General features: G+C 49.0%; 1 protein-coding gene across 3 annotated transcripts in view; it reads right to left on the reverse strand.

Annotated features, from left to right (window-relative positions):
* PDZD4 (PDZ domain containing 4) overlaps positions 1-9,392 on the reverse strand; it is a 32,334-nt gene extending 22,942 nt beyond the window's left edge. For all 3 annotated transcript variants that reach the window (XM_044763877.2, XM_044763873.2, XM_044763872.2), the window contains exon 1: positions 9,191-9,392. In XM_044763877.2, the coding sequence (XP_044619812.1) occupies positions 9,191-9,250 (60 nt within the window). In that variant the 5' untranslated portion in view covers positions 9,251-9,392. The remainder of the gene's footprint in view (positions 1-9,190) is intronic.
* Between the last annotated feature and the right edge of the window lie 16,197 nt (positions 9,393-25,589).

The following is a 25,589-nucleotide window of genomic DNA, read 5'->3' on the forward strand; positions in this document are numbered from 1 at the left end:
TTAATAAAAAAAAAAAAATTCTTTATGGAGTTCTTTCCGTTTCCACTGCTCAAAGCAAGCAGAAGAGGCAGACACCCTGTCATGGACTGGCCAGCCCCGAGCGCCAGCTTCCCAGTCCCTCCTCCTGTGGCTTGTCTCACGTGTGGAAGGACCAAATGTGCCTCCACTTTGGTATCTGTCCATCTCCTAACTAATCTTATCCCCGTTACACTTCTTCACTACCCAGGGCTCTTCTTCCTGTGTTTTTTCTCTCTTCATATTAGAGAAACCCTCAGAATAACACTGGACACTCTTCTGTCACTGGACATTAACTGTGACATGTCCATGAGTAAGGCCTTCTCCATGCAATTTCCATGCCTTAACAACCCACCAAATGGCCTGATGGCAGCAATTCCACCCCCTCCCAAATGAGATCCCAGGGGACCGAGTGTTGATTCCCCATGGCAATGACCCTGGAAGATGAGCCAGGCACTCTCTATTCCCTTTTAGCAGGTGAAGAAAGGGAGGCACTGTGCCTGGGAACAGTTCAGTGTCACCACAGTGCCAGCACACTGTCTTCCCCGCCGGCAGGGACCCTGAAGTGGAAAGAAAGCCTGGCACATGCACCGGCACTAGGGCCCGTGCTGAGCTAAGCACCCTCACGTGCTTTTGTCCTTTGGCGTGTGTGTACATGTATTTGTTTGTTGTGGGTTTTTTTAAGTTAATTTTTATTGAGTTTATGATAGTTTACAATCTTGTGCAATTTCAGTTGTACATTGTTTGTCAGTCGTGTTGTAGGTGCACCCCTTCACCCTTTGTCCCCACCCCCCACCCCCCTTTTCCCCTGGTAGCCACTAGTCTGTTCTCTTTGTCTACATGTTTAAATTCCTCATATGAGTGGAGTCATACAGAGATTGTCCTTCTCTATCTGCCTTATTTCACTTAACATAATTCCCTCAAGGTCCATCCATGTTGCGAATGGGACAATTTTATCCTTTTTTACGGCTGAGTAGTATTCCATTGTGTGTGTGTGTGTGTGTGTGTGTGTATATATATATATATATATATACCATATTTTCTTTATCCAGTCATCAGTTGATGGGCACTATGGTTGCTTCCACGTCTTGGCTATTGTGAATAATGCTGCAATGGACATAGGGGTGCATGGGCATGTATTTGTTTTTAACAGGTATAGCTGCCGTATGATCAACTGCACATATTCAGAGCATACAACGTGAAAAGTTCTGATACAGCACATATCTACACCTGTGAAACCACCACCACACCATTTCCGTCATCCTGGTGTCTTCATGGTCCTTTGTCATCCCTCCCTTCCACCCATCCCTGCAAATGCTGATCTGTTTGCTGTCACTATAGATTAGCTTGCATTTTCTAGAATTTTCTATCCATGGCTCAGATAGTCCTTGAAACTGAGGTAAGGAAGGGCATTTTAAAGTCTTGGGATGACGGTAAAGCATGGTAACCCTGTGCAGATGCTGGCTACTGGAATTCAGTGCCCCATCCATGCCCTCCCCAGTGATTTACGGAGGGCCTACTTCGGGTTGGCCTGCGTCAGTGCTAGGGGTGGGGGGCAGCAATGCACAATGACAGAACCAAATCCCTGCTCACAGGAAGCTGACCCCCCCAAGCGGGAGGTGGGAAGAGCTGCCACGGAGGATGGAGGAGGATGGAGGAAGATGTCATGGGGAGAGGGGACAGGCATGTGCAGCACAGTCGGCCCCTCTCTCCCCCACCAGCCCCTCTCTTCCCCACTCTCCCCCACCGTTACCCACCTGTTCATGGTCAGTCTCTCCCATTATAAAAAGACCCCCAGGGGGCCAGCCCTGCATCAGAGCGGTTAAGTTCGCGCGCTCTGCTTTGGTGGCACAGGGTTTTGCCGGTTCAAATCTGGGTGTGGACATGGCAACGTTCATCAGGCCATGCTGAGGGGGCATCCCACGTGCCACAACTAGAAGGACCCACAACTAAAAATACACAACTATGTACTGGGGGGCTTTGGGAGAAAAAGGAAAAATAAAATCTTTACAAAGACCCCCGGTCGGGGGGTGGGGTCCATGGTGCTCCAAGGTGATCCACAGCACACAGGATGATGGCTGCACACAGTGGGGGCTCGGCAAGTAGGTGCTGAAGGGAAGAACGCCTTGGGGAGGGGGTGCTGCCGCCTGGGGGAAGCTACTGCCTGGAAGGCTACCGGAAGGAGTGAAGAGATGACCTTTGGCCTCTCCTCATGTGGACAGAGAAGACAGGCCTTCCTGACTCACTCAACTTCAAGGCTGAAAGAGCAGAGGTCTGGCCGTGCCCTGTAGGGAATGGGTGCAGTGGGCCGGCCACAGGGCAGTTTCCTTTGTCACAGAGTCCTCCTGTGTGCCAGGTGTGTCAGAGAGGGAGTACCAAGATCCGGAAGACTGGAGTGGCAGGGAAAGACAAAGAGACAAAAAGACAAGCTCGAGAGAGTGGGGGATGATTAGATCTGCAACAAGTGGGTCAGGGTGTCGGAGCAAAGGACACAGGCCAGGCAAGCAAGGGTGCCAGGAAATGTGTTTCGTGCCTCCATGCTAGGTGAGGCTGCTTCCTGCCTTTCCACCCCTTGTAACCTGGCTCCTTCGTCTTCCTAAACCAACATGCGTAACCCCCCTACTCAGAGTCGTTTCCAGATTTTTCAAGCTGGTCCCCCACGGTCCCAGTGCCCACGCCTGGTTAAGGATCCTTGGAGGACACGACTGTGATAATAGAAATGGAGCTGCATTGAAAGCGCCACATCAGCAGAATAAGGGGCCAAAACCATGGGCTCCTCTCAATAGCCACAGGAAAAGCATTTGACAAAATCAAACACCCTTTATGATAAAAACACTCAAACTAGGAATAGAAGGGAACATCCACAACCTGATAAAGAGCATCTGTGAAAAACCCACAGCTAACATCATATGCAACAGTGAAGATTAGATGCTTTCCCCTCTTAGATGAGGAGCAAGGCAAGGATGCCACTCTTGCCCCTTCTATTCAATATTGTCCTGGGGGTGCTAGCCAGAGCATGTAGGCAAGAAAAAGAAATGAAAATCATCCAGATTGATGGGGCCGGCCGAATGGCTGGGTTCGCACACTCCAGTTCGGCGGCCCAGGGTTTCACCAGTTCGGATCCTGGGCACAGCCACGGCACCACTCGTCAGGCCATGCTGAGGTGGCGTCCCACATGCCACAACTAGTAGGACCCACAACTAAAAAATATACAACTATGTACCAGGAGCCTTTGGGGAGAAAAAGAGAAAAAATAAAATCTTTTTAAAAAAAAGCATCCAGATTGGAAAGGAAGTAAAACCAAATTGGGAAGGAAGTAAAACTCTCTGCCCATGACATGATCTTACGTAGAGACAATCCTGAAGAATACACTAAAAAACAATTAAAACTAATAAATGAGTTTAGTAAGGTTGCAGGATACAGGATCAATATACAAAAAGCAATTGTAGGGGCCGACCCGGTGGCACAGCCGTTAAGTTCGCACGTTCTGCTTCTCGGCGGCCCGGGGTTCGCTGGTTCAGATCCCAGGTACAGACATGGCACCGCTTGGCAAAAGCTTTGCTGTAGCAGGCGTCCCACGTATAAAGTAGAGGAAGGTGGGCATGGATGTTAGCTCAGGGCCAGTCTTCCTCAGCAAAAAGAGGAGGATTGGCAGCGGATGTTAGCTCAGGGCTAATCTTCCTCAGAAAAAAAAAAAGAGCAATTGTATTTATATACAGTGTAAAGGATTAAGAAAACAATTCCACTTACCATAGCACCATAAAGAATAAAATAGTCAGGAATAAATTTAACGAAAGTGCAAAACTCTGAAAGAAAGTGAAGACCCAAATGGAAAGACATCCCATGTTCATGGTTAATTATTTCCCCAAATTCATCTACAGATTAAATGCAATTCTCACAAAATTGCAGCTAACTTCTTTTCAGAAATTGACAAGCTGATCCTAAAATTGATATGGAAACTCACGGGACCCAGGACAGCCAACACTCTTGAAGGTTATGGAAGTTGGAAGACTCACACTTGCTGATTTCAAACTTTACTTAACAAAGCTATAGTAAAAGCACTGTGGAAGGGGCACGGAGATAGGCGTTTCTCCAGAAAAGATATGCAAATGGCCAACAACACAGGAAATGATGCTCTACATCATTTAGCCATCAGGAAATGCAAATCAAAACCACAATGACATAACACCTCACACCCTGCAGGAGAGCTATAAATCAAAAACATGGTTGGGGAGGATGTGGAGAAATTGGACCACTCTTAGATTGCTGGTGGAAATGTAAAATGGTATAGCCCGTGTGGAAAACAGCTCAGCAGCTCCTCAAAAAGTTAAACAGAATTGCCATATGATCTAGCAATTCCATTTCTGGGTATATACCCCCAAAAATTGAAAGCAGGGACTCAAACAGCTATTTGTACACCCATGTTCACAGCAGCATTATTCACAATAGCCAAAAGGTGGAAGCAACCCAAGTGCCCATCGACTGATGACTGAATAAATATTATGTGGTAAAGCCATACGATGGAATATTACTCAGCAATAAAAAGAAACTTAGTACTCATCCATGCTACAATATGGATGACTCTTGAAAACACTACGATAAATGAAGAAACTCAGGCAGATACAAACTCAGGCAAGGGAAACAAAAGAAAAAATAAACAAATGGGACTACATCAGACTAAAAAGCCTCTGCAAGGCAAACGAAACCACGAACAAAACAAAAAGACAACCCACCCGCTGGGAGAAAATATTTGCAAATCATATATCTGACAAGGGGTTAATTTCCAAAATATATAAAGAACTCATACAACACAACAACAAAAGAGACAAACAACCCGATCAAAAAATGGGCAGAGGATGTGAAAAGACATTTTTGCAAAGATATACACATGGGCAATAGGCACATGAAAAGACAACATCACTGATCATCAGGGAAATGCAAATCAAAACTACACTAAGAGATCACCTTACACCCGTTAGAATGGTTATAATTAACAAGATGAGAAATACTAAGTGATGGAGAGGATGTGGAGAAAAGGGAACCTTCATACACTGCTGGTGGGAGTGCAAACTGGTGCAGCCACTATGGAAAACAACACGGAGATTTCTCAAAAAATTAAAAATGGAAATACCATCTGATCTAGCTATTCCACTACTAGGTATTTATCCAAAGAACTTGAAATCAACAATTCAAAGAGATGTATGCACCCCTATGTTCATTGCATTATTCACAATAGGCAAGAAATGGAAGCAACTCAAGGCCCATCAGTGGAAGAATGGATAAAGATGCAGTGTGCACACACACACACACAATGGAATACTACTTAGTCATAAAAAAGATTAAGAAAGATAAAACCAGGGCCAGCCCGGTGGCACAGCGGTTAAGTTCGCATGTTCTGCTTCGGCAGCCCAGGGTTCACGGGTTTGGATCCCCGGTGTGGACATGGCACCGCTTGTCAAGCCATGCTGTGGGAGGCATCCCACACAGAAAGTAGAGGAAGATGGGCACGGATGTTAGCTCAGGGCCAGTCTTCCTCAGGAAAAAGAGGATTAGCAGCAGATGTTTGCTCAGGGCTAATCTTCCACGAAAAAAAATTAAATTAAAAAAAAGACAAAATCAAAATCATCCCATTTGCAACAACATGGATGGACCTTGAGAGTATTATGTTAAGCAAAAAAAAGTCTGACAGAGAAAGACAAACACCAAATTGATTTCACTCATATGTGGAAGATAAACATATGGACAAAGAGAACAGATTGGTGGTTACCATAGGGGAAGGGGGTTGGGGTAGGGTGAAAGGGGTAAAGGGGCACATACGTATGGTGACTGACAAAAACTAGACTATTGGTGGTGAACACGACACAGTCTGTACAGAAACCGATATATAATCATGTACACGTGAAATTACACAATGTTCTAAACCATTATGACCTCAATAAAATTAAAACAATAAAAAAAAAGCCAGACACAAAAGGTCATATATCATATAGTTCCATTTAGATGAAATGTCTGGAACAGGCAAATCCAAAGACAGAAAGGAGATGAGTGGGTGGGTGGGCAGGGACGTGTCGCGGGAAATGGATACTCGACTACTAAGGGGGATGGGGTTTCCTAAGGTGACAAAAGTGTTCTGGAATTAGACATGGTGATGGTTGCACTCTGAATATACAGTTGTGTGTTGCTTAACAACAGGATACATTCTGGTAATTTCGTCGTTGTGCGAACACCATAGAGTGCACTTCCACAAACCAAGATGGTACAGCCTACTACACACCTAGGCTACATGGTACTAATCTCATGAGACCACCGTCGTATATGTGGTCCATCGTTGACTGAAACGTCGTTATGCGGCGCATGGCTATGCAAATTATCCCAATAAAGCTGTAGGGGGGCCAGCCCCGTGGCTGGGTAGTGAAGTTCAGCCCAGGGTTTGGCCAGTTTGAATTCTGGGCTCCCACATGCCACAACTAGAAGGACCCACAACTAAAAATACACAACTATGTACGGGGGGCTTTGGAAGAAAAAGGAAAAATGAAATCTTTAAAAATAAATAAATAAATAAAATTGTAGGGTTTTTTTAACTGCCTATGAGCCATCAGGAGAAAAGGGCCTGGAACTCAAGGCTAGGATAGAGACTTGGGTGTTCTTAACCCGGGGCTCAGAGACCTCTGGGAATCTAGAAAGAGGCTCCCGGAAGCCTTAGCACAAAGAAGCCACACAGCGAGCAGCAGAGGTGCACTTGTGCATTTCTCTGGCTGTACTGTGTCTGGTAAGCTGCAGAGGCCACTGGCGGGTATGGATGAGACAAGGATTAGTGCCACTGAAGTTGGGGGAGCAGCGATGTTTAAGCAGTGCTGGTCCAGGTAAGAGGTCCTGGGAGCTGCCTGGTCTTTTGGGACAAAAACTTCCTTCTCCTCAGAGAAGAGGCTCGGGCCAGGAGATCCTGCTGCCGTGCCTGGGACTCCAGCCCCCAGAAACAGGATCATCCGAGGTAGCTAATAGTTTTCCCTACTTTCCAGATTTTCTTAAATTCAATCCTCTTTGTCTTCCCTTAATTTTAAAGGATAATTCCTCTTTTAAAACTGCTTCTAGTCTCCAATACTGTCCAAACTTCTGCAGGAGCTTTAAAAGGGAGCAGCGTCCCCAGGGACTGGTCAGTGATGGCTACAGTCCAGACCAGGAAAAAGCGGTGGGCGGCCGGCCTGCAGCAGCCCTTCTCCTGAGAACCTACTTGCCCAGGACTTAGGGCTCTCTCTCAAGGTGGAAAGCCTGGCGCAGGGCTTTCCTGCCCAGGTTTACCTCAAGCCCCACTCCGACATGGAGCCTCCCTGAAGGCAGTCCCAGCCCAACTTGTGACCGCAGTGTCACCCCCCAGCCTTGGCTCATTTCAAGCCTGTGGTGCAGCACAGGTTGCCCTCTGCTGTCCACACACCCACACATGGGCAGCCTTAAGTGAAATACTACATCCACCCCTCTCCAAGGAAGTCAAGAGCCACCCGCTCTGGAATAGCTTGCCATCTGATGGAATGATTCCAAGAAAGGAAGCAGTGAGGATGGGATCCCATAGCCTCATCAACCAGTCACCGCAGCCCACCTCCCACTGGCATCCCCAGCGTCCACCACTGGGATTCCCACAGCACTGCCTCCCAGTGCTGGCCTGGGTCATCCCAGAACCCAGCCCAAGAGGGGGCAATGGTAATAGCCAGGCAGGATTTTCAAACACCAGAAACAAGAGACAAGAGAAAGCAGTCGGGGAGGGGGGTGGGGGGCGAGAATGGCAGAAAGAAGGCGGAGGGCAGCCATCGGGAAAGGGAAAAGCAGAGAGCCCCTTGTGCCCCCGGTGACCCACCCTGGGAGAGGGGATGAGGAGCACCACGAGGCTAGGGCAAGATTCCCCCACCTGCCTGAGCCCCTCCCGCTAACGGTGGCCAGAGGAACTAGAGTCACAGCAGGCACGCTGGGCTCCCAGCATCCACAGTCACCTGATGATTGATTCTCCCCCCTCCACCGGCCCCCTCCGATGCCTGTCGGGGTTCCCCCTATTTTTCTAGGGGGTGCTAGGAAGGTGCTTCCCCTAGCTAACACAGCTCCGGCCTGCACTTGCTCCCCATCCTAACAGATAATAAACCCGCAGTTGAAGCGTACACCTGTCTGCGCCCGGAGTGCCCCTGGGACCCAACAACCTCTGACCTTGAACTCCCTCCACTTAGCCCTGGGGGCGATTCAAGCCACGCCATCCGGGACATTTCTCTAGACAGCTCTCAGAGCGCACACAGAAAGTACACACACGAGGGGCCAGAGGAGCCTCCGCGCACACACAGACGGGGCACAGGCACACACTCACGAAGTCACGCCACGCACAGGCAAGGAAGCCCCGCTCCGGCCCACGGGGCTGCGCTCCGGCTCCGAGCGCGCGGCCCGGCGTCTCCCCTTCTTCCCCGCCGTGTACCGCCCGATCCACGCTCCCCGCGGCCCAGGGCCTGAGGCCCTGCGAGGCAGAGAGCAGACCGGGCACCGCCGCCGGCAGACGGCCCTCACCGCTGACCCTGGAGGCGGCCGCTCACCCGAGGCACCCAAGGCCTGGGAGACCAGTGTTTGGGCAGGGCCAGAGGCGAGAGTGGGTGCCGCGGTAGGCACCTCGGCCCCGGCCAGACGTCGGCGGGGCCCCGGGCCGCCCGCGTGCTCTTGCGCCTCTGGCCCGCAGGGACCTGAATTTGGCCGTCCCGCTCCCTCCCCCGCCCTGGGTCCAGCTGGGCGAGCGTGTGCGGGGAACGGAGCCCGTTGCTATGCACCCTCCATCCTGCTCTGGCGCCTGCAGCACCGCGCCTCCCGACTCCCAGGCCCGGGGTGCAAGCGTCCCGAACCCGGGCCGAGCCCAACTTCCCTACTTGTGCCGATCTGGACCCGGGGCTCGCGTTCCAATCTAGTCTGGGCGCCCAAGGGATGCGCCCGCACCCCCATCCCCACACAACTCCCCCCATCTGTGACTGGTTCCCACGGAGCGCCAACACCCACCAGCCCCAGAAATTGAGCGCGAGAATGGCTCCACACCTCCTCTTCAAGCCCTCCAGCCCTCCCACGTCTGCGGCCCCAGCTCCACCAGGCCCTCTCCCCAGGCCGGCTTCTGCCCCTGCTGGCGCCCACGCCCCTCACCCCAGCGGCCCAGCCGCCCTACCTGAAGCATCACTTTGTACTGCTCCTCCGGTTTCTGGACCACGCACATATTACATCCCATGGTGCTGGCCGGTGAGAGAAGGAGGGCGGGAACGGGAAAACGCCTTTCACTGACCCGTGCGCGGGACCTCGGGCCCCGGGTTGGGGCCGGGGGCCATACCCTAGCGCGGGGGGGGGGGCCGCCTAGCGGGAAGGGGGACACGCCCCCACGGGGGAGGCAGCTCCACGCCCCTGGGATTAACTCTTAGCTGGCTGAGGCCAGGCGTGGGCATGCTCCCTCGCACCCGGCCAGGAAAAAAAGGGCGGCGGGGGATGGGCGGGCGTGCCGGGCGTTGCTTGGCTACGGTCCCCCCAGGAGACGCGGGGGCGCGCCGGACCGCTGGAGGCCGTCAGGGGCCGTGGGCCGCGCGCCTCCCCGCCTGCGGGGCCCGCCGCTGCGGCTGCCGCCTCCGGCTCCCGCCCATGGCCGCAGGCCCGGGGAGCCCGGCCCTCGCGCTCCGCGCCACGGCCTGGCCCGCCGACTGGGGGACGGCGGCGCGACGGCGGCTCCCGCCCGCGGCCAGGTCGGCGCCCGCGCTCCCGCCTCGCCCGGACACGCTCCCGGCGCTCCGGGCGCCCGCTCTCCGGCCCGCAGCCGGCCCCGCCGTCTCCAGCTCCCGCCCGGGACGACGGGCACGCGCGCGCGCCCGCGGCGGGGGAGGGGCGCTGGGACGGGGCGCACGCGCGCGGAGGAGGGGAGCCGGGCTGGGTGAGAGCGCGGGCGGCTGGAGGCCACGGGAGCCGGCGCGGGAAGCCGGGGGCGGGGCCTTGACCCAGGCGGCTGGGGGTCCCTGGCTCCCGGCGACCTCTGGCGTCGGGTCCCCGGACGCGCGGCACTGGACGTGCAGCCTGCGCGGTGCCGGCCCGGGAGACAGAGGTCCTATTTGGAGGAGCGCCTCCCGCGATCCGCCAGAGAGCTCGGGGCCTCGGGAAGGGGGAGCGATTTCAGCTCCTTTCCCAGGTCCTCCACACAGCAGCCCGAATCCTTCTACCCCTCCCTCCGGCTTACCTTTAATGACTGCTTCTCTCCTTCAACTCAGCCGTTCCCTCGCTGTCGTGAAGTCGACACCTTTGTTAAAATTAAAAAAGAAGAAACAGAAAAAAGCATGAGATGGGGTGGGTCGTGAGGAGAGCTGGCCAAGCGCCAAGCGGCATGGGATGCCCCGGGGCCCTCGCGCTCTCGCAGGACTGGCCCGCCTGGGTCCTCTGCCTACCTGTCTCTTTCAGCTTCAGCCCGAGCTCAGGCACACCGCTTTAATGTTCCCTCCATCTCCTCCTCTTCCACAACCTGTCCTCTCTTCTTGGACATGCCTGAGGAGAGAAGGCCTTTGCCTAGAAAGCAGCATCGGATTGAGGGCTGGGTTCCCATGGGGTGCTGGGGAGAGCTGCTAAGGCCAAGCCCCGTGGCTGCAGAAGATCACTTGATTAAATTGCTGCACGCTTCATTTCCAGGCTTTGGCAAGTGACAGCATCATTAACCACACAGGGCTGTTTAATTAGATGGCAGCGGTTGAGGAAGGCCCCTCCAAAGTCCATCTCTCCTCCCTGACTCCTGGTTTCGAGGATGAAAATCAGGCACAGCGGGCCTTCCTGGAGTCTGGAGAAGGGATGTGGGCATCCCAGAAAGCAGACCTTGAGACAAGAGCTGGTGTGCAGGTTGCTTATGTTGGAAAGTGGTTTCAGGGGACGAAAGCCAATACGAGGGTGCATTCTCAAGTTGGTGGGCACTGGGAGCTGCTGGGACTTGACCCTGCTAGCGGCTGGATAGAGTGCATCTCAGAATCGTCTGCCCCAGACCCGGAGAGGGGACTGCCATACCACAAAGGATCACAGACTAAGTGGCTTAAAGCAACAGAAATGTATTCTCTCATAGTTGTGCAGGCTCCAAGTCCAGAATCAAGGTGCTGGCGGGGCCATACTCCCTCTGAAGGCTCCAGGGGATGGTCCTTTGTTTTGCCTCTTCCTAGCTTCTTGGTGGCTCCAGCAATCTTTTGTGTTCCTTAGCTTGTAGCCGCATCATTCCAGTTTTTGCCTCTGTCTTCACGCGGCCTTCTTCTCCTTATGTCTCTTCTGTGTCTGTGTCCAACTTTTCCTCTTCTTATAAGGACACGGGTCATTGGATTAGCGCCCACTCAAATTCAGCAGGACCTCTTCTTAACTTGATTATGTCTATAAACACTAATTCCAAGTAAGGTCGCATTTACAGGCACCAGGGATTGGGACTTGAACTTTTTGGAGGACGTAATTCTCCCCACTCCACATAGCCAAGTCCAGAGTCAAGGCCTTACAGAAATAGACTGTGCCTCCTGATGGGAGGAGTGACAAAGCCACAGTGCATAGAAGTGGGAGGGTTAATCTTCCTCAAAAAATAAATAAATAAATAAATATAAAATAAATGAAGTAAAATAACAAAATAAATTTTAAAAAATGGGGCTGGCCCGGTGGTGCAGTGGTTAGGTGCGCACATTCCACTTTGGCGGTCTGGGGTTTGCCTGTTCAGATCCCGGGTGCGGACATGGCACCCCTTGGCAAGCCATGCTGTGGTAGGCGTCCCACATATAAAGGAGAGAAAGATGGGCACGGATGCTAGCTCAGGGCCAGCCTTCCCCAGCAAAAAGAGGAGGATTGGCAGATGTTAGCTCAGGGCTGATCTTCCTCAAAAAAAAAAAAAAGAAAAAAGAAATACCAAGAGACACCCTAGTGAATCCGAGTTGCAGACCTACTTCTTGCTCTCCTTGGAGAGCAGCAACACTAGCTCCTGATGCGCTTAGAATCAGTTGTCCCGCCAATATAGCAATCGTTTCTTGGCTGCATGGCCCATGAGCTTAAGGAGCCCACATTGATCAGATGGTAGGTTTTGTTTCAAGTTCAGCAGAGCCCTTACCATGACCCCTGTTGGAGGCAGTATCCCCATCTCAGGAACTGGGACCTCTAGCCTAGGAAGGCCTAAGGTTTCAGAAATAGGAAGCACAAATTCCCCAGATGGGTCACTGGGAATGATGGCGAGAGCAGCCCATCCTACACCCACTCCTTAGCTCACAGCACAGAGTATTGACCGTTATTTCAGGGCATTTGTCACATTATAGAGTAATGCTCCCCAACCCCACTGGGGATCTTCCTTGGGCTGGCGTCGTTGCTGAGCCTTCAGCAGGCTCTGGGTGCTTGTGGGTGATACAGTATATAGCAGGGTCAGCTGCTCCTAGGGTCACGTACCTATTGTCACACCTCCTTCCGTGGAAAAAGAGTCCGTTGCTCTGAAGCACTGTTGTGTGGCACGCCATGCCGACAGATTGGGTGTTCTGCAAGCCCTCATGGATTGCTGGCAGAGACACTCTGCTCAGGGAAGGCAAGTCCAAATCCGGAATCTGACCAATTACTGCCCCTCCAGGGTGGCAGGTGTCCAGTGTAATCAACCTGCCACCAAACAGCTGGTCAGGCCCCTTGAAGAAAGGCGTCACATTGAGGGCTCAGCATTGGTCTCTGCTGCTGATGGGTTGGGCACTCAGTGGTGGCAGTATGGAGACCAGCCTTGGCGAGAGGAAACCTTTGCTGTTGGTGCAGAGCCTCCAGCCCTTCCACCACGGCCACTGCCTTCGTGGGTCCACGCACCCTGGAGGGAAGCTGGCCGACCTCTACCACATGGTCCCCTCTGTCTGCCTGGGGGTTGAGCTCCTGCTCTGCCTCGAACGCTGCCCAGGGGCCGTTGGCGGAGATGCAAGGATCCCCATTCCCCATTAGGGACCTCCACACGCCTGTTCTCCAAACCTTCTTGTTTCTGACTGTGGTGATGTGGTTTATAGTAAGAAATATATGAGTTTGGACCTAGCACTGCTCCTCAAGCCATGCTGAGGCGGCGTCCCACAGGGCAGACCAGAGGGACCTACAACTAGAATATACAACTATGTACTGGGGGGCTTTGGGGAGAAGAAGGAAAAACAAAGAAATACATATGTTTGGTCTTTCTACCTGTTCTTGGCACAGAGCTCTTAAAACTCTAGGAATTTCCTGTGATGAGAGCAATCAAGATGTCTTTGTTATGTTAATGAGGTGACTTTTGGATCACACCTAAAGACAAGAGCTGATTGCCAGGAGAACCAACTACCTGATTAGAGGGTTGGAACTTTCAGTGCCGCCCCCTGACCTCTGGGGAGGGGAGAGGGCCTGGAGGTTGAATCAGTGGCCAATGATTTAATCAATCATGCTTGTGTAATGAAGCCTCCACAAAAGCCGTAAGGACTGCGTTCAGACAGATTACAGGTTGGTGAACACGTGGAGATTTGGGGAGAGTGTCACGCCCGGAGAGGGCATGGAAGTTCCTCACCCTTTCCCCATGCCTTGCCCTGTGCATCCCTTCCATCCGGCTGTTCCTCAGTTATAGCCTTTTATAATAAGCCAGTGATCTGGTGAGTACCATGAACCACTCTAGCAAATTAATTGAACCCGTGGAGGAGGTCTTGGGAACCTCCCATCTATAGCCAGTAGGTCAGAAGCACGGTGACAACCTGGGCTTGCAACTGGAGTCCACAGTGGAGGGGGAGACAGTCTTATAGGACTGAGCCCTTAACCTGTGGGATCTGATGCTATCTCCAGGTGGATAGCGTCAGAAGTGAGTTGAATTGTAGGATAGGCCCCTTAACCATTTTTAAGTATAATTCAGGGGCATTCATTACATTCATAATGTTTATCACCAGTATTTCCAAAACCCTTTAATCACTCAGAACAGAAACTTTGTACCCATTAAGTAATAACTTCCCATTCTCCCTTCTCCCTGCCCCTGGTAACCTCTGTCTACTTTCTGTCTGCAGGAATTTACTCATTCTAGATATTTCATAAAAGTGGAATTGCATAATATTTGTCCTTTTGTATCTGGCTTAGTTCCTTTAGCATAATGTCCTCAAGGTCCATCCATGTTGTAGCACGGGCCAGAATGTCCTTCCTTTTTATGACCAAAGAACATTCTAGTGTGTGGATGGACCACATTTGGTTTATCCGTTCATCTGTCAATGGACACTTGGGTTGCTTCTCCTTGTTGTTGTTTTTTAAGTTTAGCTTCATCATATAGTTATGTATGCCTAAAATTATATGTTTTCAGTTTCTCTTACTTTGGTAGTAATATTATTTATTTGTTTTTTTGTTTGTTTGGTGAGGAAGATTGTCGCTGAGCTAACATCTGTGCCAGTCTTCCTCTGTTTTGTATGCAGGATGCCACCATGGCTTGATGAGCCGTGTGTAGGTCCATGCCTGGAATCCGAACCTGCAAACCCAAGCCGCTGAAGCAGAGTGTGCAAACTTAATCACTACACCACCAGGCCGGCCCCAATAATATTGTTTTAATGATGTTATCTCTCTCTTTATATATACATGATTGTATTTAAAACCATTTTACTTATCTAAACATGACATACGATATCTATCCTATATATCATAATTCTTTTTTATTAAGGTCACATTGGTTTATAACATTGTCTAAATTTCAGATGTACATCATTATATTTTGGCTTCTGTATAGACTGCGTCCTGTTTACCACCAAAAGTCTGTTGCCATCCATCATAGTTTAGTTTATTTTTGAACTTTATGCAAACAGTAGACTGTTTGTAATCTTCTGGGCCTTGCTTTTCCTGCCTCAACATCCTATAACTAAGCTTTGTTTCCATGAGGTTGTTTGTAATTGTAGTTCACTCCTTTTCATGGTTATGTAATATTCCATCGTTGCTTTGCCCATTTTCTTGTTGGAGGGCGTTTCACTTGTTTTCAGCTTGCTGCTATTGCACCAGCGCTGCCATGGGAATTTATGTGCATGTCTCCTAGAGCAACATATAGGAGTTTCTCCTGCATACATGCCAGGAGGGGAAGATGTGCACATGTTTAACTTGACAGGTGAGGCCTTATTGTTCTCAAAGTGGTCCTACCAATTCATGCTGCAGCTAGCAATATATCAAAGATCCTTTGGGATCTACATCTTCTTAGTATTTTCAGACATCTTCATTTCTGCCCCGCGAGTGGGTAGAAATAGTCTCTCGCTGCGATCTTTCGTGTCCTGATTACTGATAAGGCAGGTCTTTTCCTCACTTCTCTCTTGGCCACATGCATTTTCTCTTCTGTGTTATGCTTGGCTTGATGTTTTGCTTGTTTTTGCATTGTTTTCTTTTTCCTTTTACTTATTGATTTACAGGAACTGTTTCTATGTTCTGGATGCTAATCCTTTGTCAGTTACATGTATTGTAAATATTTTCTTTCTTTTATTTTTTTTAAAGATTTTTTAATTTATTTCCTTTTTCTCCCCAAAGCCCCCAGTACATAGTTGTATATTCTTAGTTGTGGGTTCTCCTAGTTGTGGCATGTGGGATGCCACCTCAGCATGGCCTGATGAGCGGTGCCATGTCCGCACTCAGGATACAAACCAGCGAGACCCTGGGCTGCTGAAGCAGAGCACACCAACTTAACCACTCGGCCACAGGGCTGGCCCCATGTAAATATTTTCTTTCAGTTTGTGGCTTATCTTTTGATTTTCTTTAAGACATCTTTGGTAAACAGAAGTTCCTAATTCTTTTTTTTTTAATACTTTATTTTTCCTTTTTTCTCCCCAAAGCACCCCAGCACGTAGTTGTATATTTTTAGTTGTAGGTCCTTCCAGTTGTGGCATGTGGGATGCCCCCTCAGCGTGGCTTGATGAGCGGTGCCATGTCCACACCCAGGATTCGAACCGGCAAATCCCTGGGCTGCCAAAGCGGAGGGTGCAAACTTAACCGCTCGGCCACGGGGCCAGCCCCTGGAAGTTCCCAATTCTAATGTAGTTAAATCTACCAATTTTTTTTAGGATTAATGCTTTTTATGTCTGGTTTGAGAAACTTCCCTACCCCAAGGTCGGAAAGATGCTCTCTTACATTTTCCTCTAAGAATTTTAACGTTTCCTTTTTTTTTTACCAAAGATTGGCACCTGAGCTAACATCTATTGCCATTCTTCTTCTTCTTGTGTTTTTCCTTTCCTCTTCTTCTTCTCCCCAAAGCCCGCCAGAATATACACACAATATACACAGTTGTATATTCTAGTTGTAGGCCCTTCTGGCTGTGCTATGTGGGACCCCGCCTCAGCATGGCCTAAGCAGTGGTGCCGTGTCCACGCCCAGGATCCGAACCAGCGAAACCCTGGGCTGCCAAAGTGCAGCGCGCGAACTTAACCGTTAGGCCACAGGGCCAGCACCTGAAGTTTCCTTTGTGACATTTAAATCCTTAATCCACCTGGAGATGGCTTTTGTGCGAGGTGTGACAGGCAGCTCCAGTTTCAGTCGGCCCCGGATTGCCTTCTCCATTTGTTGAGTCATCCCCGTTTTCCTCAATCACCTGCTTTGCCACCTGTGTCGCACATTAAAAGTCCATCTTTGCGGGGTCTGTTTAGGGCTCTCTGCTTTGTCCCACTGGCCAGTTTGTCCACCCTCGTGCTAATGTCAGGCTTTGTTAAATATTATAGCTTTATAAAGTCTTATTATTTGCTAGGTGAACCTCCACTCATTCATCTTCTTCAGGGGTGTAGTACTTAATCTTGACCTTCGCTCGTCAGTAAAGCCAACAATAAACCTAATGACTACACCTGCAAAAGAGAGGACAGAACAAAGCCCACGGACAGCCCTCGCTTTTGAATACCAGTGCAAAAAGTCTAAAGAAAAGTAGGCGAGTGGACTCCAGCAATACAGCAAAAGAATAAGATATTATCTATGACCCAGCAAGGTCTAGTTCGGAAATACAGGGGTGGTTCAACATCAGGAAATCTTCACAGAAGTCATTACCCAGCAAATTAGAGGAAATGGCTTGATCATATCAGTAGATGCTGAGAAGGCATTTGATAAAATTCAACATTCATTTCTTTCAAGAAAGGTACTTACACATGAGCCTGGTGGGGAGAGAGCGCTTTGACTCTTCTGGAGATCTAGTTCACAAAACCAATGAGGTGCGTGGAAATCCCTACCAAGTCTATTTCCAGCAAAGCTAGGAAACAGACATCCACAGCCCCAAGCACAGTCTAAGGGCTTCCCAAGGCAGTTAGCATTTGCATGGAAGCCGCAGGGGACAGGCCTGCAGGTACAAAGTGAGCTGGGCCCACGCTGGCACAGCCCAGATAAGGCCAGCGTACTTTGTGGAAGTATGGGGTGGGGGTGCTCTGAAGAGGTGGTCCTGTACCCCTTGCATACAGCGAGAGCTGTAGGACCTGGAGGAACAGAAGCCATGTAGGGGATATGTGCAATTAAAAGGCAAAGAGCATAGCAGAGCAGCCAGAAAACACCAGAAACAAAGTACTCTTCTATAGGTAAGGGCTCATCCTGAAGTGGGACTCCAACATGCTTTGCATAAAACAGGAGCTTGGGGATCTGTGGTGGAGAGAAGGAAGCCGAGCGGAAGCTCCTCTGCGGGGGCAGGGGGCCTTAAAGACAGGGGAAGAATAGCGAATGGCCTAGTGCTGGCAGAGCTCAGAAGACAACAATTCGTCAATATTTTCCCTGCCGTTAGTGCTTTTTGTGTCCCGTTTAAGAAATCTTTCCAGGGCCTGGCCCGGTGGCGCAGCGGTTAAGTGCGCACGTTCCGCTTCTCGGCGGCCTGGGGTTCTCCGGTCCAGATCCCGGTGCGGACATGGCACCGCTTGGCAAGCCATGCTGTGGTAAGCGTCCCACATAGAAAGTAGAGGAAGATGGGCATGGATGTGAGCTCAGGGCCAGTCTTCCTCAGCAAAAAGAGGAGGACTGGCTGCAGTTAGCTCAGGGCTAAACTTCCTCAAAAAAAAAAAAAGAAAGAAAAGAAATCTTTCCAGACCCCGAGATCATGAGGAGGTTCTCCTGTTGTCTTCTACAAACTTTGTTGTTTTGCCTTTTATTTATATATATTATATATATATTTTCTCTTTGCTTGAGGAGGATTAGCTCTGAGCTAACATGTGCCAACCTTCCTCTATTTCGTATGTAGCCTTGACGAGTGGTATAGGTCCGCGCCAGGGAGCCGAACCCGTGAACACCGGGCCACCGAAGCGGAGCGCACTGGACTTAACCACTGCACCACAAGGCCAGTCCCTGCCTTTTATTTGTAGATTTACAGTACAACTGGACTTCATTTTTGTGTATGGTGTCAGGCAGTAGTTCAGATTTTTTTGCTTAAAAAAAAAAGACTCTTCCAGGCTGAAGATGCTCGAGAAGGCTCTGCAGGGTCTTATTACAAAGCTCAGGCTGGTTTTTTGATGGTTATTTATAACAATGCCAGGAAACCGACCAAAGTACCCACTGCCTTTGAAAGAACAGAGCATTGCAGTGCAAGTCCCTTTGCGGGTGGTGGCATTTGCTATATGGCACAGATCAGGTCTTGGGCACTTTTCAATTTTAAGGGAAGCCCTTGGAAAGTCTTAGGGTCAGATCGAAATTGCCTCCAAGAGTAAATGCAAACGGTGAGTTCCTGGGGAGGGAGATATCCTCGATTCTCTCACTTTATAGCCCTCCACTCCTCTAAGAAAGTGCATTGACATCCAAGTCCCTTGAGGGCGGAGGAATTTGCTTACCCTATTGGGCCTGGACACTTTCAAATTGTCAGGCATTTGCTTCTCCATATGGAGACTTGGCCACTTTTAAATTGTAAGTGGGCCGTTGGAAATTCTTAGGGATCACAATTGCTTCCCGGAGTAAACGCGTCCTGTGAGCTCCTGGGGAGGGGATGTTGTGGATTCTATCCCTGTGACAGTTCTGGGATTGAGCCCTCCTCTCCTTTCCGCCTCCCATCCTTCACACAGATCTTGGCTGTGGCCTCAGCCTCCTAACACCTTTCTGTCTTTGGTTTCCGCCCCTCCCACCCATCTTCCCCACAGCGCTGCTGGAAAGAGCTTTTGCAAATGAATCTGCCCTTGGGAAGGGGTGATGAGCAGAGGGCTTGGGGGTTTGGCAATTCTCCTTTACCTTCTTTGGGTCTCTGGTTGGACCTGAGAATTAAATTAACATAGGACATATTAATAGAAGAGAAGCACACAAATTCTATTAAATTTTTACATGTACATGGGAAGCTTCACAAGAGAAGGAAGGCTCAAAGAAGTGACCAGAGCAGGAAACTTTTATACCTTTTAGACAAAGAAATGCTGAATTTGTGAAGAATTGACAGGGCAAAGGGGTTTAGGCTAGCGGAGTCAGAGGTGGAGAAGTAACCACGAAGGTGAGGGTGAGTTTAACAAGGTTGGTTGCACAGATTTCCAGGCCCCCAGTTCCCTGTCTCTGGTGATCAGAATGTCCTTCCTCGGGCACAGGAAGGGCAGCTTTCTCGGGGGAGCTTTAGGTCCTGCTTTCAGGAAGAAAAAGGAGGGTCCGAGCGCCCTCCTTGTACCTGCTGAGTCTGCCGGGCCTTCGCCTCGCTATAACCAACATGCCGAAGGGGCAAATTTGCGGGTGACATATTCTGATCTGCTTCAGGGGCTTCCTGGACACTGGCTTTCTGCTTTTGGACTTTCGTTCTTGGTTATGTGGATGTGTTCATTTTGTGAAAATTCATCAAGCTGACATCTATGATTTCGCCCTTTCCTGTCAGTATGTTATACTTAAGTAAAAGTTCACGTGCAAGATTTTTTTGTCCATATGGATATTCAATTGACACAGCTCCGTCGAATGAAAAGTGACTCTTTCCCCATTGCTGTGAAGTGTGTTGGGGAAATATCATTAAACACAGAATTTCCTCCCAACCCAGAGCACCCCTCCACCAGGGCAGAAGAGAAACTAAATAACTGTATTATTGAATAAGCGTGAAACCAGAATGTGACGCACATCACAGGGAAGCCTCGCTCTCACACAGAGCCGAGCGTGCGCACGCCCCTCCAGTGGGGAGGTTCTGCAATTCAGAGTCCAGCGTCAGCTGAAGGCAGACCCATCTCCTCCCAGGAAACTGGAGGTATCTTCCCTGATTACATTTCAAAAAGATGCTCCTAGGTCCTTGAAGGGAGGAAACATTCCTGAGTCCTAAGAATGGCCAGAGGCTTATTTCGCCGTTAAAAAGATTTACATATGTTTGAAAGGACCAAGGAAGAAATTCTGAAAGAAAAGGCTGAGAGCGGGAAGTCTCTTGCCATAAGTTCTACAGGAAGCATTAAGACTCTTATTTTTAATTTGTATTTGCCCTGACAATCCCCTCCCTGTGTCACTCTGAAATAGTAACACTGCAATGTTCAATTATCTCCACTGTTGTTCTACCTTTTTCTGGGCAAGTTGCAGACACCTAAATAGCCAGCAAGTAAAATGCAAAGCAAAACGATTAAGTCAGAATTACAATAGGATGAATTTTAAAATTCAGTACAATATTTGCCTTGGGAGAATAACCTATAAATATACCATGCCAGTTGCGAAGGGTTAAATCAGCTTCTTGGTAAGAAGCACTGTGCAGACCTTTCCTTCGTCATATATTAATTTTACTGGCTGTTGTGACATCTTTATTACTTGAGCTTTCAAATGGTTAACTATTTGAGTATAATTTTGAAGTCACTTACAAAGTCTTTTGCAATCCAAGTCTAAAGAGTAGCTTAACTCTGGAGTTTTATAACTTAAAATTTTAATTAAGAGCTTTTCTCGTAAGGCCCAATAAATTTCTCCTGAGTTTTCATCAAACATGTAACTAACATCATATTCATATGATACTTTAGGCCCTTCGGTAATTGTTCCATCTTCTCGAATACTGTGCCTCAGATGTGAAATACAAATGTGCCCACGGCCACCATCTAGCATCGAAGTCTTGTTATGAGGCACCAGTTCAAGAGCACAGGTTGACCTTCCAGTGTTTGATGTACATGACCATATTTGTTTTTAGTCTTGGTGATGCGGGATCGGTGAGCCGAGGAGTCGAAAGAAAGATTTCTTAGACTCTCAAGATCTGGCAGTAGTGCTGTTTTATTTAGAGAATAGTGTAGCATGGGGACAGGACCCATGGGCAGTCAAAGCTTCTGCTGCCGCCGCTTCTGCTGCCCCCACTGGCATGGGGACAGGACCCATGGGCAGGCAGAGCTGGTGTGTGGGGACAGGACCCACGGGCGGTCAGAGCTCCTGCTGCTGCCCCCGCTGGCATGGGGACAGGACCCATGGGCAGGCAGAGCTGGTGTGTGGGGACAGGACCCACGGGCGGTCAGAGCTCCTGCTGCTGCCCCCGCTGGCATGGGGACAGGACCCATGGGCAGTCAGAACTCCTGCTGCTGCCCCGAGTTGAGGGTTAGGGCTAATTTTATAAGGCATGGGTACGTGACTTATTTTTACCGGAGAAAAGAAAAGATGATGTAAAAAGTCATTAAATGATTTCAGTGCAGGTGGGGTCTGGTTATTGTGCGGTCATATAACTTTAGATACGAATCTGGCCATATAGTTCGGCATGTAGGTGAGGATGCCCTGGGCTTTGCTCCCTGGGGCGGTCCTAATTCATACCATAAAAAAAGTCCACTGGGTCGTATAGTTTGGCATGTAGGCCAGGTCACCTTGGGCTTCTCTAGCTGGGGCAGCCTTAATCCACATCATTGGGACAAACCTGTCCTGTGGGCCATTTTTTTCTCGCATCAGTCCAAGCCAATAGTCATATTATTATAACGTTAGGTCAGTTACATCTCTCTGAATAACAACCAACCTTTATTTATCCATCCATACCGGGACTGGGGTAGCTTGTGTCCTAAAGTCAATCAAGCAACATAGACCTGTCTTCTGCAGTCTCTGTCTGTAAATGCTAGCTTCTTGTTTGTCCATTAATTAAATGTTTTTCTTCTCTACACCATCCTTTAATCTCTTTCTGAAGTCATAGCCCTATTACCTAATTGTTTCCTTAAATATGAACAGTCCTGTAACTTTGAATTAATAATGATACCTTAGAGCTCTTTTATAGCTGATGACTGTTGGACTATTCGAGTGAGGTCCGCAGAGAGCTTGGTGGGATGATTTTTCCCAGCATTAACCTATTTAAAGCTGTCTAATTTCGAATTTTAACCAATTACATGTTTGTTAGTAAATACGGTTCTTAAAGTAATTCAAATACCCATTACTGTGAATAGGGCGGCCCGGGAGACAATGAGAGCAGGCCTGAGTTCACTAGAATACCTCCTCTTTCCATGGACTTCACTGTGAACATAAGTTATTCTAAAAAAGTCCTTTGTGGGAGCCACAGTCCTGTCCTCCTGAAGGGACTTTCCTTCACTCTGGTGGTCCGTGGAGGATCAGCAACACTTGGAAGGGTCCCTCCCAGCTCAGCGACAGCTCACCTTCCCTCCCCGAAGGCCTATAGGTAGTGGAAATCTTCCAATCCATTGGGACAGCAAACTTCTTTGGAGTGCTCCTTCCCCGTCCTTCGGACTTAAAGTCTCTGGGTTCCTAGGAAAGAGGGAAGCCCTTTTAGGTATTGAGCATGACCACGAAAGGATTCAGTTAAATAAGGCACAGAACTTGGTCTCAGACGCAAATCCATAGGCCTCCCAAACATAAGGTCTGAGGGAGCTAGGCCACACTTGCTTAAATGGGTTGCTGGGTTTTGAACAAGGTGACTGACAAAGGCGTAGGCCGTCTTAACACTGTAGGTTGCAGAATTTTGGCCAATGAGTCTTGTAGAGTTTGAGCGGTTAAATCCTGGAAGACAGCAGAAATAAAATGACTTTTCCTGTCTGCTGCAGGTGCTCTGGGATCCCCGCAGTGGGAATCATATTTAGTTAGAGACTACCACTGCCAGTGCAGCAGCCTGTGAAGGGACAAGATTCAGGCCACAGCGACATCACACACACGTCTCTTACCTTTCACAAGCATTGGTTCTGTGAAATCTAGCTACCACCTGCTTCCAGATGAGGTGGCTCAGGGTGAACTTCCTGTACCTACCTTGGCAGCGGCTTGTAGAGAATTCTGCTGATAAATGGCACATCTCTTTGACGTGTTTTGGATAGTTTCATTTTTTCAGTAGGTGTAGGAAGAGTCTAGTGCCTTTAAAATTCCTCTCTTCCTCAGATGATTTTTGTTGATGCCACAACAACCCTAACCAGGCAAACAGGGACGGTGGTGTAGGACCGATCTTGTTAGGGAGTTCCCAGGGCGCCCTTTTCAGTTCGTTTGCCCATTTGTTTCTGGGGAGTGTTTTCGGTTTGTTTGTTTGTTTTGTTTTTTAATGAAGAAAAGCTTCTGATTGTGTTATCAGTGGAGCTGCTCTGTTTAGAGTCGGCCAGGCTTCGGAGCAGCTTTTGCCGCTCTGGCATGGCGACCCTTGCCTTTGGGAGCTTCACCCTTGTGCCCCATATGAGCTTTACGGTGACTCACTGATCTGGGAGCAGACAGTCGGAAAGTCTCTGAGAAATCAACTACCAATTTTTCCATGAGATACTTTAATGCCCATGGAATTCAGAAATCCTCCATTTTTTCAAATGCACCCTGTGGTATGGCAGACGCCAAAGATATATTTATTATTTATATATTACATATAAGATATATAACATGTGTATAAATGTAGATATTATCCATATTCATTTTAAGTCCAGAGCCCAGAATTGCAGCTCTGTCACTGCCATTAGCTGGCCTGCTTGTGCAGGCTTAGTTGTGTGGGGGCGTGGAATTGGCCACCCCAAGATATGTCTCTTTGGCATGAAGATTTAGGGCTGTTTACTTTGCAGACAGGAAAGCAACTGAAAAGTAGAATTTACTTGCCCTTTGTTAGGAGACATTTACATTGTAAAGGAAATCTCCATCTGTAAAGATATCTCCCTCTCTGTGCCAGGAAGAATGGGGGATGACCGTATCTCTAGAAACTCCTATCAATACAGAATGCAAGGACTTAAATCTGCATAATAATCTTATTCCTGTTTCTGGTAACCTCCTGTAACTGACTCCTCCCACCCCCAACATGCTCCTTTATGATATTTAAGGTGGGGGCTTCAGCCATTTTGGTGAGTTGCTCAGCTTGCCTGACCTCTCCCATGCATGCATGTTATAAAGCTTTGTTAAATTTTCTCCTGCTATTCTGTCTCATGTGAATTTTATTCGTTCTCCAGCCAGAGGAGCCCAGAGAGGTTAGAGGAAATGTCTTCCTCCCCTACAGTTGCAGACAGAGCGTAAAGCTCCACGGTTTTATGACAGAAAGCCTTAAACGGGCCTCTTTATCCTGAGTTCAGGAGCCATAAGTAAACGTCATCAAACGCGCAACATGAGCAGGAATAGCAGATGAGTCAGGTAGGGTTTTTCAGTTTGGATCCCCTAAAGCTGCGGGAGAGACGAGAAGCCAATTTCAGTTGCTCTAAACCCTCTTCTGATTCTAGGGACAAACCAGAGGCCTGGAGAAGGTTCATGCAGTTTCTCATCAGAGGCTTGCTCTGCTCTGCAAAAGCTGGAGTGAATCCACTGTTGATGGTACTGTTCTGGTACCCAGATTGGCTCCTTGTTTTGCAGTCGTAGTAGGCAGTTTTATCTGCAAAACGGGCTGACTCTTAGACTGTGGCACTCTATGGGCTGTGACTGACAACAGATGCCCTAAATCCTTGACCTCAGTTTAGCAATGTTGCAGTTTGTCCTGTAAGGCTTATGTCCCTGCCCGGGGAGAGCCAAAGTATCAATTTTGCATTGCTCTTCAGTTTCTTAGGCCACCAGCAAGTCATCTACCTACTGAATCACCATAAAGCTCTCTGGTGGGACATACCTCTCTAAGTCTTCCTGTAAACGGCTAGAGAAAACAACAGGAGAATGTGAAACCCCCAAGAAGTTCTTTGCTGTAAATACTGGATTTTTTCCATTAGCAAAAGCAAACAAGAATTTTGATTCATCTGCTAGAGGAACAGAAGAAAAGAAAGAATATGCAGAACATGGATCAGAGACAGAGAAACACTTTGCAGACAGTGGTCCTGAAGTCAGAATGACACAGGGTCAGCGAGCCCAAGAGTCGAAAGAAAGATTTCTTGGACTCTCAAGGTGTGGCAGTAGTGCCCTTTTATTTAGAGAATAGTGTGGAATAGCACGGGGACAGGACCCATGGGCAGTAAAGAGCTGCTGCTGCATGGGGACGGGACCCGTGGGCAGGAGGAGCTGCTGCCATGTGGGGACAGGACCCATGGGCAGGAGGAGCTGCTGCTGCAAACATGGGTTGAGAGTAGGGCTAAATTTAAGGCATAGGTATGTGAGTTATCTCTTTACAAGACAAAGGAAAGAATATGTAAAAAGAGTTGTTAAAATGGTATCAGTGCCAGTAGGGTCTGGTTATTGGGTGGTCCTATAACTTCTAGATAAGAATCAAACTGGGTTAAGTAAATGGCAGAAGCCACCACCTTAAATATTATCTTCAGCTAAAGACAAAGGAGGATGTTGGTGATGGGGGGAGTCAGCTACATGAGGTTACCAGACAAGCACAATAAACAAGACTT

The sequence above is a fragment of the Equus asinus genome, chromosome X (assembly GCF_041296235.1).
Source record: "Equus asinus isolate D_3611 breed Donkey chromosome X, EquAss-T2T_v2, whole genome shotgun sequence".
Taxonomy (NCBI): Eukaryota; Metazoa; Chordata; class Mammalia; order Perissodactyla; family Equidae; genus Equus; species Equus asinus.